Genomic DNA, 13,442 nt, shown 5'->3' with positions numbered 1-13,442 from the left:
TAAATTATGACAATGTTTAATACCAGACAACAGATTTTAGATGAAGTTCAAACATTAGTCCTAATGTTAACCAGAGGCCCGATTCTATCAATACCCTTTAAATCAGCAATTCTCACACTTTCAAGATTTTTCAAACATTTAAAAAAATAACAAAACTATAGCTTGCAGCATGGCACAAAGTGACGTGCTGTGTTTGATTGATTGATTGAAGAATGTATTAACAGTTTGCAGAATTACAGTACATTTCAAGCACAAACTCAATACAAAGGCTGTTAACTGTGAGTGGACGACCCAATTAAGCATTACACTTGTTTCCAATAGGGTCCACCATGTTCAAATCATCAAAACATTTAGAGACGTACAAATAGACACTTCTATAGACAGAACAGGAATTCATCAAAAAGGAGGTAAAAAGGGAAAAGAAATATATACAGTGAGGGGAAAAAAGGGGGGGGCGGGGGGGGAGCTTTTATATAGCCTATAGGTACGTGTACGTGCGCGCGCGCGTGTATATATATATATATGTGCGCGCGCGCGCGTATGTATATATATATATATCTTCCCCCCCCCCCATCTCCCCCCCTCATCTCTCTCCTCCCCCCCATCTCTCTCCCTCTCCTCTCCTCTCCTTTCGCTCGCTCGCTCTATCATCTTGTCGGGGCTCGACTACTACTGTCTGAATTGGACTTCCTGTTTCAAAGTCCAGCTGTAGAAGAATGGAGCAGTGTTTTGGTTTAACGCAAATGTTATGCTGTCACTGGCAATCATGAACTTGCTTTTAATGGATCTTTATCATGCTTTTATTTGATCGTTGGGAAACTGAGCGTTTCATGTTGATTTTCATGTAGATCTATCTATCTCTACATACAGTAAATCTGTCTGTCCTCCTGCAGCATACAGGTAGCTGTGACATAAGGTAAAGTTCCCTTTCAAACATTACAGTAAAGGCGCTGTATGAAGAATATAGCCTATATGATATTCATAACAATAAAACAAAGTAACAGTGAAATGGGAAGTTAAAACAGGCAATAACAAAGACAGTAACACATACAACACAGAAAAACAATATAAGTGCTTGTTTTATGGCTGCGTTTTAGAAGCTTTTTAAAGGAACATTTACCATTTAAATATCTTCTATAGCTGCTTACAGTAATACAGTATCATCTTAATTCTCTTCAGTTAGTCCTCAGGGCTTTTGGGGGGTTATCCTTTTAGACCGAGTGTATGACTGTAGTCTGTTTGCATTTGTCTAGTATTCAATCAATCAGGGCACGACTGTGGAGGCTCTGTCGGTCTGTCACTTTGTTTTGAGAGAGAGTGAGGGACAGTAAAAGAAGACCATGAGTCAGAAGACCTGAGCAATCTCACATTGTGCATTAGGACCGCTACTGTCCTTCAACCTGTGACATTTCAGTAGGACATATCTGTCCTGCAGACTGTGACATCGTCATCCAGTAGGACATATCTGTCCTGCAGACTGTGACATCGTCATCCAGTAGGACATATCTGTCCTGCAGACTGTGACATCGTCATCCAGTAGGACATATCTGTCCTGCAGACTGTGACATCGTCATCCAGTAGGACATATCTGTCCTGCAGACTGTGACATCGTCATCCAGTAGGACATATCTGTCCTGCAGACTGTACTGTACGTGTGACATGCAGGATTCACTGGAGGCTCTGGTCAGTGTGCTGGAATCGTATAGAGGAAGAGATAAAATTGTGAGTATTTAATTATCATGATGTCACACAGTCAGCACTAAGCTAGCCTAAGATTTAGACTCTCATAGATGTATTTTATGTTTTTGTATGTATTTTATGAAAAAATACATAGATCTACTAAGCCTGTTTAAATTAAAAGATTTTAATCTTAGGCTAAGTCAACAGCATCACACAATAGTATACAGTAGTAGCAGATCCACAAGCTGAAAATGCAGTGCGAAGCAACATGTTTTGAGCTTGTCGATCTGCTTTGATATTTTAGAATTTTAATCCTGAAAAGTAACAGGATCTCTGTCGGTTTCCACCCGACAGAGGTGATATAATTATTAACCATAACCATAATATCTGACAAATATTAGGAGAAAATATTAGCATATCTACAAGCTCACATTACGTCGCCTTGTAGTTTTGCTATTCTAGAGCACAATTAAGTGCAATATATAGGGTTGAAGTGGTTAATCAATTATGCTATATTTCTGATCGTGTTCATTGATTTGACTATGGGTTAGATAAATAAGAATGCTGCTTCTCCGACACTTTTATATCTTTTAGTAGTAACTTGAATGCATTATGATAATATAATGATCAGTAGGCTAAAATGATCTACTGTAAATACATCAAGACACTAATCACCTCAGGATTCAAGAGTGAAAAACTAAATTGGTTCCACAATTAAATAATAAATTTAGCACTAATAAAAATACATACGGGTAACAACACAACATAACCCTGCAAGCCGTGTAAGGAACAAAGGCCAAAGACACTGGTCACTTGTTTTACAGCATCTGCTTGCTCACAATGTGTTTATGTAAGATGTTGATAACCTGGGAGTCCAAGCACCTTAAGCACCATAGGACAATGGACAAAATTGTTCTGTTGTGTATACACGTTAACTTTATATATTGTTTTCCATTACTAATAGTGCTACAATGTCTGAGGAGGAGCTGACCAAAAGTTCATTTTACTCTTATGTACCTGTACAGAACAAGACTTAATTCATAATAAAGACAAAATACTGTAAGTATACACCAATATATCGACCGGTACGACCAGATGATATTCGCCCTGTTGACTGCCATCGGCATATTTGCAAATAATGTGACATTCACTTGATGGCAGTAGCCGATGTTTATCTCTGCAAAGGCAAAGGTTTGTTGTGACGGAGATGGTGAAGATTTTTTTCCCCGTGGCACAAAAGGGTGAATGAATAGCAACAAAAACAGATATCGGTATAGTTTCAGCCATTGGTATTGGTCTGGATGGAATCTTCACGCCGTGCATCCCAAATAAAGACCATCTTTATTACCTTCATTATATATTTCAAATCAATAACATATTTCAATAACACATGTATTTGTCTCATTCTTCCTGCTGGTCTAGATAAGAACCGTGTGTTATGGGTCCCAGCTGGTCGGTGGGGTTCTGTCGCGGCGGACGGAGAAGAATTCGTCTCAGCTTGGTAGCAGCCTGCTGCTGCTGTCTGCTCAGCTCAGCCACTGCAGGACGGTGCTACGGCTCTTTGACGACTTCTCCATGTTGACCTACTCCCACAGCTATGGACTGGGTGCAGGGGTGAGTTCAACAAGGGTGATTTAGACTTAGTTGGCACGTAGTGTCATGCACAAATAAATGGCAGGCAGGAGCTTAAAAGTATACTATTTTAGTACAAAGAGCAGCGGTCCGAGCACTCAAAAAAGTTTAATAAAGAGGAGAGGGAGGATATAAAATCAAGGTACTATATTAAAGTTAATAAGTCAGCATGTTTTGACTCACAAAGGAGTCTTCATCAGGGCACGTATACAGGTTACGTATACTATTGCGATTAATGATACTATCGCGATAATCAAAACATGCTTAAAACTTAAAATGCCACTTTTGTTAACCACTTGAACCCCCAACATTCCTATTCTGGGGGGAACCTTGGTCAACTCAAAATTAGCCGATACAAGCTCACAACACGTTGCAAACTTGTAGATCTGCTATTTTGGGTTAATCGATTTGTGCAGAGTGAAATAACAGCTTAACAAGTGCGCTCTTTACAGGTCCGTTTGATCAAGTATAGAGGGTTTAAGACAAGTGGAACAGAATTTGCAGCTCAACCACAGTAAGTGGTCAGATGAGCAGGCCGTAGAGGCGCTCCGATCGATCGGCCGATTTTCACTCCAAATTACTCATTCAGCAATTCAGCAATTCGGCAATTTACCTGATCTGGAGAAACCGATCTTTTATAGCATTTACGTCGTATAAAAGTAAATCGGATATATAGTATAATGTCGTTTTGCATCTTTGTGACAGGTCTAAACATTCTCCCCTTCCTCCCCGCACACACAGGAACAATTTTGACGTGGGTATAATAATTTGGGAAATATTCAAATTGTACCCTTGCGTACAAGATCGGTATCGGTCCCAATAAACCTGATTGGAGCACGGGAGCACCTCTAGCAGGCTGTGTGCATTTTCAAGATTTTCAAGTGGGCCCTGATTCAGAGAACCACTGTTCTACATGCATAACACATAACGGGTCCGGTCTGCATGGTGTCACATTTTCCCCTGTCTGGCCCATGACTAAGAAATGCGTTTCAACACTCCTTTTGTTCTTAGGAGGAGGACTGTGCAGTGCGGTGGATCTCAGTGCTGAACAACGTGGCTGATCAGTTGTACTATCCCTGTGAACACATAGCCTGGGCCGCAGACGCAGAGCTCATCAGAACCAAGTCTGACAAGTGGTGGCTGCTCAGCACTATGCTGTGGGGAACCTCCCTGCTGCTGGGGATCCTTAGGTAAGGCTCAGGTCAACTCCTTAAGCCCTGCGCTCACAACACTTCTAAAAGACCTGCAAAATGTTGAAAACCCAACTCGGCTCAACTTTATTCATAAAACGTTGGACCTCAACCACTGTTAATGTCTTAAAGGGAATCATTTTAAGTAGAAAACAAAAAAACAACCCCTGACCAAAAGGTTGGGAATGTGGCGCAAATGGTGATGAAAATGATTTTCCTTGTCTCCAGGTCAGTCAGGGTTGTCATGAAGCTGAGGAAGAGGCTGAAGAGATGTGAGACAGAAAGAGCTCACAGCAGGTACTGTGTGTCCTTTCACATCACTGACATTCTGTTTCTGTACATTAGAGCTCCTTTCACACTGAAATCCACAGCATGTTGCTACATTACAATCTACCACCTTGTCATTATAAGTCATATTCTGTAGTGTCTAGTCTTGCATGCTTTTTAGACACACCTCATGCGAGCATTACATACGGTATTCATAACAATCATCTAATGTGGGAACAGTAGTGTGAATGACTTTTGCTGTAGATGATGCAGATTGTTGTGGATTCCATGTGGGTAATGAGCTGTAGTGTATACTGTATTTACTCCCTTAAACCTTATACATTTGTTGCCGAGGTCTCCCAGGGAGTATACAAGGTCTGGTTTTAGCTTGGCATGGCCAGACTAATATCACTGTAGATAATTAGTCTGGTGTGGAAGCGTCACAGCAAAAATGTCCCACTTTCAATAGTGGGCTCTGATTGGTCACAGTGTTCATTTTGAGGACTAAGACTAAAGACTAAGTCGACTAAGGTTTTTGATATTTGGTTGACTAAGACTAGACTATCAAAAAAGAATTTCAGAAGACTAAAATGGGACTAAAGACTAAATGTGTTTTCAAAAGACTAACAAAAAAGAATTTCAGAAGACTAAATGGGACTAAAGACTAAATGTGTGTTATTCAAAAGACTTAAGACTAAATCAAAATATGCTGAAAAAATTAACACTGATTGGTCACCCACACAACTCTGGGGTGAGTTTAATGTAATTCAAACTTGCCATACAAATCTGCCCAGAGCATTTTCTCTTTTTTGCTGTGACAGATTTGTCTGGTTTCCAGTCTAGTTGTATTGGTTGTAACATGATGTAGGATTCAGGATGAATGAACTTTAGTTTAGACACACTGAAAAGACGTGTAACTCTGGTCTCCACAGTGAGGCCAGTTCAGCGAGCCGCTCTCAGCTCCATGGACAGATGAGAAGGGAGGTCCTCAGCGTCATCAGCAGCATGGCCGACCTCAGCAACGCCATCCATTGGATGCCGCCCGGCTTCCTGTGGGCTGGACGGTTTCCCGTTTGGATGGTGGGCCTGATGGGCACCGTCTCGTCTCTGATTGGCTTGGTCCAGATGAATGACAGCAGCAGCAGTAGCAGTGCATAGATGTAGCCTAGTAGCCTACTAGTGATGTTTTAGACTCTAGTCAGCTAACACTCTATGCCAGTGTATTATTTGAAAATCAAACTATTTTCATTGCGACCTCAGACTTATAAACGGATCAGTTTAGTGTGTGCTGGCACAATCACCTCAATATACTGTATCAGAAACGTCTAATTAGATAGAGATTGTCTGGTGGGACATGAAACCAGAAGCCTTCAAATTATGAAATAGTTTGTATATAATGGTTTCATAAAGAGTATGTGAATATAGCAGGACTGGAGGATGTTAAAACCATTTCACAGGGAGTCTGTATTCAGAGTATAAATAAAGGTGAGAAAGAAAGAAAGTAAGTCTCGGTATGAGGGGGATCTATTACGCCGGGGCTCCACCGGGCACGTCAGCGTCGCGTCTCCGTCACCGTCAGGGAATGTTCCCTTTTTAATCAATGAAGGGTGGCTCCACTGCCCGCGTTGCGTGACATTAACGCGTGCATTAAAGTTGAACCGGTGCGTTTTTTGACGCACGCGACGGAGACGCAATGCGTCTGGTGGAGCCCTGGCGTTTGTCTTCAGATCATTTCACAATAAAACATGCAGTGCATGTGTGTAGGCAAGCAACAGTTCAGCGAACCAATGGATTCAATCGCTTATAAAACATGTATAATCAACCCCTATTTTAGGTGCTCAACATCACAGGGTCCAGGGACCCTCAAGGGAGGGAGTTCCAAATGAACCCTTAAAGGAACCAAGTGCATCCATTTGGTTCCACTTGTACGATGCTAGAGTTATGGGGGGCATTGAACCACTGCTCTAAGCTTTCCAAAATGTAAATCAAATAAGTGGAAAACTTTTCAACTTGTAAACTTTTGTTATACACACACTCAGGGCTTAAAGTTCTCAGTCCTGGGGACGGATTTCATAGGGCTTATTTAATGAGATCAGTGCAGATTTGCAAAAAAAATTCAGTCTTGGGATTTTTAGACTTTTTTGACTTTTTGGCTTTAAGCCCTGCACACTCCAGTCTGTGATTTAAATGTCACATTATTCATAAGTAAATGTTTTATGGAGGAAATCAAATTAAATTATTTGGTTTTATCCATACAGTATTAACACGGAGCCCGCCAGAAACGTAAACGTAGAATTACTTTTGTCTGGCAGCCCGCCAGAACCGTAGCCTACGTTTTCTAGGATTTATATTCTTTAATCCATGTTTTGATCGGATCGAATCGTTAGCTGCCGCTTGTTAGCATAACAGTGTAAGTGGGACAGTGAGTGGGAAGATGCGCATACATCCACTTGCACTCTATGTGCTGCTTTCAATGCCCTGCATCTCCAAAATCGCAATGAATGTCGTTTCTTGTGAAAACGGCTGTCAGCAGGCGCTGTGATACTCGTGGTCGCACTGAGCGAGAGAACCGGTCAATACACCATACACAGCATTGTCATCGTAACACCCGGTTACGGATATTTGGCTCTTCAAAATAAGGGTTGCAACTTGCAAGCGGAAAATCTTGGCAATGCGTGATAAATAGATGAATCAATCCTGGCGGCCATTTTAAATATCATTGTTCTCCACAGCAGTCATAATCAAGCGGAAATCTAGAACTCTTATTTATGTAAATACTCTTAGAAGTATTGAGAAATATTTTTGTTGGAACTGGTGCTGCATAGACTGTCAAAAATAAAATATATTGTAAATTATTGTATTATAGATAATATTGTAAAACATCCCACAAAATGAACATGATTTTATTTTTAAAATAAAACTACTATAATTCAAATCTTGTGTTGTCTTTGCAGATCTTTCCTTTCAACATTTCATTGAGTGTCAGTGTGGAGCATAGAGTATATAAAAGGATAGAGACTGAACTGGCGCGAAGCTCCGCCCCCCCAGCTATTCATGTCAGTGGAAGTTGCGCAGTGGCGTTTTGAAGCACCCGGAAGACTGCCGGAAGTACCGTCTCAGAACGTCTACTGTGCAACCGAGCGCTCAATGTTAAAGCCCAGCTGCACGGGGTTTCCCGGTCATGAATACACGGGTCCGCCTGTAGTCCCTCCTCCTACCACTAGGGCCCAGAGCTTCAACGTTGAATAGCCTCACTGGCCCCTTGGTGTGGAGTGACGCATGCGCACTTCATTGGCGGTTACAGGACGACTCGCTTAAAGTGCTAGTGTAGCACTTGCAGTGGTAACCGTAACAGAGTGGCCACCCAATATTTCAACAACAAGACATTGTTACAAAACCTCTGATAGCTAGTCATTTTGGACATACGGTAAACAAGAAACTGAAGGGTACATTTAGGTTGATATTTACCCTGCATGTTAAAAACATGTGTATATTATTTCCAAACATTTATTCATTGTTTTTACATTTGAGGGAAAGTCATTTTAATGTTGAGGTACCCACTAGACTGGACCTGTATGGCTGTATCCCTTGAAACCATGGTGACGGACTACGTAGATCAGTGGTTCTCAACCTTTTTTGGATCAGGGCGCACTTGAAAATCTCAAGCATTCACGGCCCACCCATCTGCACACGGCTGCCGAGTTAAGTGGTAAAATGGGTTGGCTGTGTGCATTTTCAGAGCATGTTTATTTTAATGATCAATCGATTGTGTTCCGGCTTGGATCAATGGAACCACTTTAGTATAGGGCCTAATTAATCCATTGAGACCTGGAACGCATCCATGTCACGTTAGCGTTTAACCACATTAACCATTAACCCATTTTGGGGCGGGAACCCGTTTTGGTGTTTTAAACATTGTTATAATTTAGCTATTGAAAAATAGCAGATCTACAAGCTCATAGCGCGCCACCGAGTGGCGCGCTATGAACTTGTAGGTCTGCTATTTTTTTTAAATCGTTAAAATGTGCCTCAAATCTTTCAGAAAATTGTCATGATTTAGAAAACATTGTTTTTAATTTCGACGTCAGGCCTGAATGGGTTAAGAAACATTATTTCTAGACAAGGTTTCAAAGAATAGCATGAAAGTGTTATTACCGGCAGTTATTTTTAACATTTCTTATGTCATTAGAATGGTGTTTTGACAATTTGGTGCACCGGTTGAGAACCAATGACCCCTAGACCAACTTCTGTTCACATACCAGGTGAACTTTGGTGAAGAGGATGCCATCTACCTGCTAAATGAATACGGCCTATACCACCTTGACCCTGGGGGCAACATGGTTGGGTTTTCTTTTTGAAACCGGTGCATGAACTGTCAAATGTAGATTTTATTGTAAAACATCTCACCTAAAATGAAAAGCATTATTAGCATTATCATTTTCTTCTTTTCTTTACATAAAACCGGCTAAATCTTGGTTGGTCTTGGCAGATTTTATTTCAAATAAGTTTTAACATGCATAGTATACAAGTCCATGTGTGCACTGAAGCAGGAGGTCTCTCCACTATTCAAATCATAACCCCATACATTTTCAACCTATTTTCAAACAGTTAAGTTTGTAACAAATGCTAGATATGGAGTTATGGATCCAGGACATCCAAGGAATAGTCATAAAATATTAGTATATTAATCTTCGTCATTAAAATAGACGGAATACATAAAATATGCAGGCCACATTGCAGAAATTGCCTTTTCTGTCTGTATCCAACATCGATAATTGATTTAGTATATTATTTAGTAACTGTATGTGTGTCTGTCAGACGGTAGCAGGTTTCATCAGAGCTTGCTCTCCAAACAGCTGCTTGAAATGAACCACATGTTCCTCACAATGTTCCCCGGGGTTAAAGGCGGGGTTCCCTCTCAGCCTGTGGTTCCGCTGTTGGAAGGACCTGAACACCGTGTAGAACAACATGTCGTCTGTGGTCTGCCGCGCCGCGTCCAGGAACTTCCTGGCCGACACGTTGTCGTGGCTGCCGACGCTCCGGATGAAGCGCAGCGCTCCCAGAACCTGCTGCTTGGACAACAGGACCTCGACGATCTCGTCGTTGGCCGTGGACAAACGCTTCAGCATGTCCAGTGACAGCTGGTGAGCGGGCGGGTAGGTACTCTCCAGGGACAACAGTAGACAGGCCAGAGGTTTGGAGTCACTCAGCACGTGGTACTGCAGGAACTGGTGCAGCATGTAGAACAGGTTGTGTTGAACTAGGGTCTTTATCACCAGCTCGTACAGGTAATGCTGAACGGTGATCTGGAACTGGTTGAGAGATCGGATGTATTCCATCAACACGGCGATGATGAACTTGTGGCACACGTCCTTCCCCTCGGTGAAAGACGACAGGACGTGCGTGTACATGTCCGACTGGTCGATGACGGCCTGTGTTCGGACCGGGCGCTTCTGATTGGCCGCGCTGCCCCGACTTGAGCCCGCCTCCATCGCCACGGAGTACGTGTGCTCGGCCTCCAGGTACTCCTTGTAGACCTGGTTGAGCTTGTCGAACACTGTGGCTACCACCGGTAGACTGCTGCTGTCTGACGACCTGTCCAATACCTGGGAGCAGACGGACAGGATGACCATCTTACAGTCTCGTCTGCGTAGCAGGAAGTCCATCAACTTGCCTTTGTCCTGTAGGAGGCCTACCGTAGGAGCCAACTTCACCTGGCGATAGGGAAGAGATATGAAAATGACATGTCACGATTATTGTTGCAAAGATAATTGCGATAATCAATCATCAAAACATGCTTAAAACTTACAATGCCACTTTTGTTAACCACTTGAACCCCCAACATGCCTATTCTGGGGATTCACAACATCACAACACATTATGAGCTTGTAGATCTGCTGTTTTTGGCGAATAGATTTTTGTAGAGTGAAATACAGGTTAGTTTTATCAAGTAGAGGATTTAAGTGGCACTGGATTTGCAGCTCAACAAAAGCAAATTCATCCTAGTGTATGACGGAGCACAATTTTCCGAAATCAAAATCTCTGCATCTGTGTGATTATTGTGATTGTTTCTTTTTATCGATAATGATTATCGTCCCGACATCCCTACCTGAAGATACCACAGGTAACCTTCACTAGCGCTGATGATGATGTCAGGCTGGAACACGCTCCAGGACGAGGAGTACAGCTCACACGGTACCGGAGGCTGCACCGCGACTGCCGCTGGGCCCGTCGCCACGCACATGGTGTACGGTTGTATGGAGCCGGCGGGGAGGACGGGCTGGTGGGTGTTGACGGCTGAGTCCGGATCCCTCAACCTGATGTCAAATATGAGCGAGGTCTGTGTACTCTGGTGGTGGACCACCACCAGGTTGTCGACGACGTTCAGCGCAAACTTCCCTGTCGTGTTCAGTGTCAACACGTGGCTCTTCTTGCACGTTCCCTCCCTGGGCAGGTGGTACAGGACGACCTCGGCGCTGGGGCTGTTGGCCGACCTGCAGTGATGCTTCAGGTACATCACGTACAGCTGTCCGTAGATGGTTGCCATGGCGATGTCTCTCTCGGACAGACTCAGTTTGGCGGGCTTGGGCACGATGGGAAGTTCAATCTCAAACTTTGACATCTTGGACATAGCGCCGTTCTTGAAGGCGAAGGGCTGCAGGACGTTTCCCTGGACGGTGGAGGACAGCAGGATGACGGAGGTGTCGGGACAGTACTGGTACCAGTTCACGTTGATGCTCTGGCTCTTCAGCAGCTTGGCGCTGCGCTTGTCCGGGTACACCTGGTAGAACTCGATGCCCTGGTCCGTGACGAAGACGATCTCGTTCCAGCTGGTCCAGCAGAAGCCCAGCACGCTGGCGTTCTTCGTCTTGCACTCCTGAGAGAACTCGATGTGAGGATGATCTGGGACGAAGTTGATGAAGTCCACAGACTTGGCTGTCCTCTGCACGGCCAGGATCTTGTTTCCTATGGAGAACTTGATGCATTTCACCTCTCCTTTGTCGTCCATCCTGAAGGCCACGGAGCTCTTGTCATCGGGACCCTTCACCACCACGCCCGTGGCCCCTCCCGAGCGCACTGCAAACACTTGTTTATTGGCTTCATCGAAGAACACATTGTTGACACCGGAGGCGTTCTCAAACTGCACCGGATTCTCGCACAACGATAAATAATGTTCCCCACTGGCACTCATCCTGCCCTCATTGACTACTGATTAATGATGATTAATTATGAATGTGTTTTCAAACCGTTTGTTTTGATTAAAACAAGCAAAAACAACAACAAACTCCAGCTCCGTGTCTTGAACTGTCTTCTCTTCCCCGGCCGCTTCCTGAATGACAGACGCGTCACATGCTACTCTATGGTCACATGACTGTCACACTTTCCTCCACAGTGTTGCCAGATATTGCGAGAGAAATAAGCAACCAGGTCTTTGAAAACACCCCCCAATTAAGTGACTTGATTGATAACACCTGGTGAGGCGAGGTTACATACGGTAACACAGGTAGTACAGTTGGGAGGCATACTATGGTCCGACGGAGCATTGGTTCGATATGCGTCCGCACCTCGGACTAGCGCCTGCTCCCGTGCTTGCGGTTATGGTTAGGTTAGGGGTTAGGGGTATCGGATCAATGAATCATCGGACCAAACACATGTACCCACTAACTGTACTGGGTACATGTGTTTGGTCCGATGATTCATTGATCCGATACCCCTAAATGAATCATCGGCGACTGTGGCTCAAGAGGTAGAGCAGGTCGTCCAATGATCCATGGGTCGGCGGTTCGAATCCCGGCTCCTCCTGGCTACATGTCGAAGTGTCCTTGGGCAAGACACTGAACCCCAAATTGCTCCCGATGTGCTGGCTGGTGCCTTGCATGGCTTCCGCCGCAATCGGTGTATGAATGTGTGTGTGAATGGGTGAATGTAATGCACAATCTATGTAAAGCGCCTTGGATAAAGGCGCTATATAAATGCACCATTTACCATTTATTTACCTAACCCCTAACCTAACCATAACCGCAACAGTTAGTTAGTTAGTTAGTTAGTTAGGTACATAACATACTTTAAACCTACATAACATAACACAACTCTATAAATCTGGCTAGCCCAAACATTTAGACTCTCGTAGAGGTTTTTTTCGATTCTGACGAGAGATTCGTCAGAATCGAAAAAAACCTCTACGAGAGTCTAAATGTTTGGGCTAAAATCTGGCCTTGGGTAGCTCTGGTCCATAGCTCAGATCATTGATTGATTGATTGAAATTGATTGAAATATTTATTAACAGTTTGCAGAATTACAGTACATTTCAAGCACAAACTCAATACAAAGACTGTTAACTGTGAGTGGACGACCCAATTAAGCATTACACTTGTTTACAAGAGGGTCCACCATGTTCAATTCATCAAAAGATTTAGAGACGTACAAATAGACACTTCTATATAGTCAAAGAACAGAACAGATCATGAATTCATCATAAACGTAAAAAGGGAAAGAAAAAGGGGGGGCGGTGGGGGGATTCAGATTTTACGGGGGCCAGTTTCGAATTGCAGCCGTCCGTAGGTGCCCTTTGAGAGCGGTTTTGAAGGAGTCAATGGATTCACATGTCTTAATGACTTTTGGTAGGGCGTTCCACATTTTGGTGGCATAGGAGCGAAAAGAGGCCTGGGAAGG

At 43.5% G+C, this 13,442-nt stretch overlaps 2 protein-coding genes across 6 annotated transcripts; one reads left to right on the top strand and one right to left on the bottom strand.

Annotated features, from left to right (window-relative positions):
• Positions 1-670: 670 nt before the first annotated feature.
• pex11g (peroxisomal biogenesis factor 11 gamma) lies at positions 671-7,686 on the top strand. Of its 5 annotated transcripts, none has more exons than XM_079505095.1 (6): positions 671-916; positions 1,436-1,722; positions 3,103-3,294; positions 4,324-4,502; positions 4,731-4,799; positions 5,702-7,686. In XM_079505095.1, exons 2-6 carry the CDS (start codon positions 1,660-1,662, stop codon positions 5,925-5,927), a joined length of 729 nt encoding a protein of 242 aa, XP_079361221.1. In that variant the 5' UTR covers positions 671-916; positions 1,436-1,659; the 3' UTR covers positions 5,928-7,686. The 5 variants fall into 5 exon arrangements, with proteins under 5 accessions (XP_079361221.1, XP_079361220.1, XP_079361219.1 ...); XM_079505094.1 differs by having other exon boundaries at positions 1,418-1,722; XM_079505093.1 differs by having other exon boundaries at positions 1,254-1,722.
• A 1,559-nt stretch (positions 7,687-9,245) lies between these two features.
• Positions 9,246-12,161, bottom strand: rmc1 (regulator of MON1-CCZ1). The gene is made up of 2 exons (XM_079505091.1): positions 10,879-12,161; positions 9,246-10,483 (listed from the first exon to the last, which is right to left on the bottom strand). Exons 1-2 carry the CDS (start codon positions 11,959-11,961, stop codon positions 9,584-9,586), a joined length of 1,983 nt encoding a protein of 660 aa, XP_079361217.1. The 5' UTR covers positions 11,962-12,161; the 3' UTR covers positions 9,246-9,583.
• Positions 12,162-13,442: the final 1,281 nt, after the last annotated feature.

This window comes from Electrona antarctica (genome assembly GCF_951216825.1).
Source record: "Electrona antarctica genome assembly, chromosome: 7".
In the NCBI taxonomy this organism is placed as follows: Eukaryota; Metazoa; Chordata; class Actinopteri; order Myctophiformes; family Myctophidae; genus Electrona; species Electrona antarctica.
Note: the sequence above shows the minus strand (reverse complement) of the source record. Positions and strands in the feature narration are given on the sequence as shown.

Coding starts and splice junctions, on each gene's coding strand:
- pex11g (XM_079505095.1), top strand. CDS start 1,660: ATGCAGGATTCACTGGAGGCTCTGGTCAGTGTGCTGGAATCGTATAGA. Junction 4,503..4,730: donor CTGCTGCTGGGGATCCTTAG/GTAAGGCTCAGG, acceptor CCTTGTCTCCAG/GTCAGTCAGGGTTGTCATGA. Junction 4,800..5,701: donor ACAGAAAGAGCTCACAGCAG/GTACTGTGTGTC, acceptor TGGTCTCCACAG/TGAGGCCAGTTCAGCGAGCC.
- rmc1 (XM_079505091.1), bottom strand. CDS start 11,961: ATGAGTGCCAGTGGGGAACATTATTTATCGTTGTGCGAGAATCCGGTG. Junction 10,484..10,878: donor GTTACCTGTGGTATCTTCAG/GTAGGGATGTCG, acceptor CCCTATCGCCAG/GTGAAGTTGGCTCCTACGGT.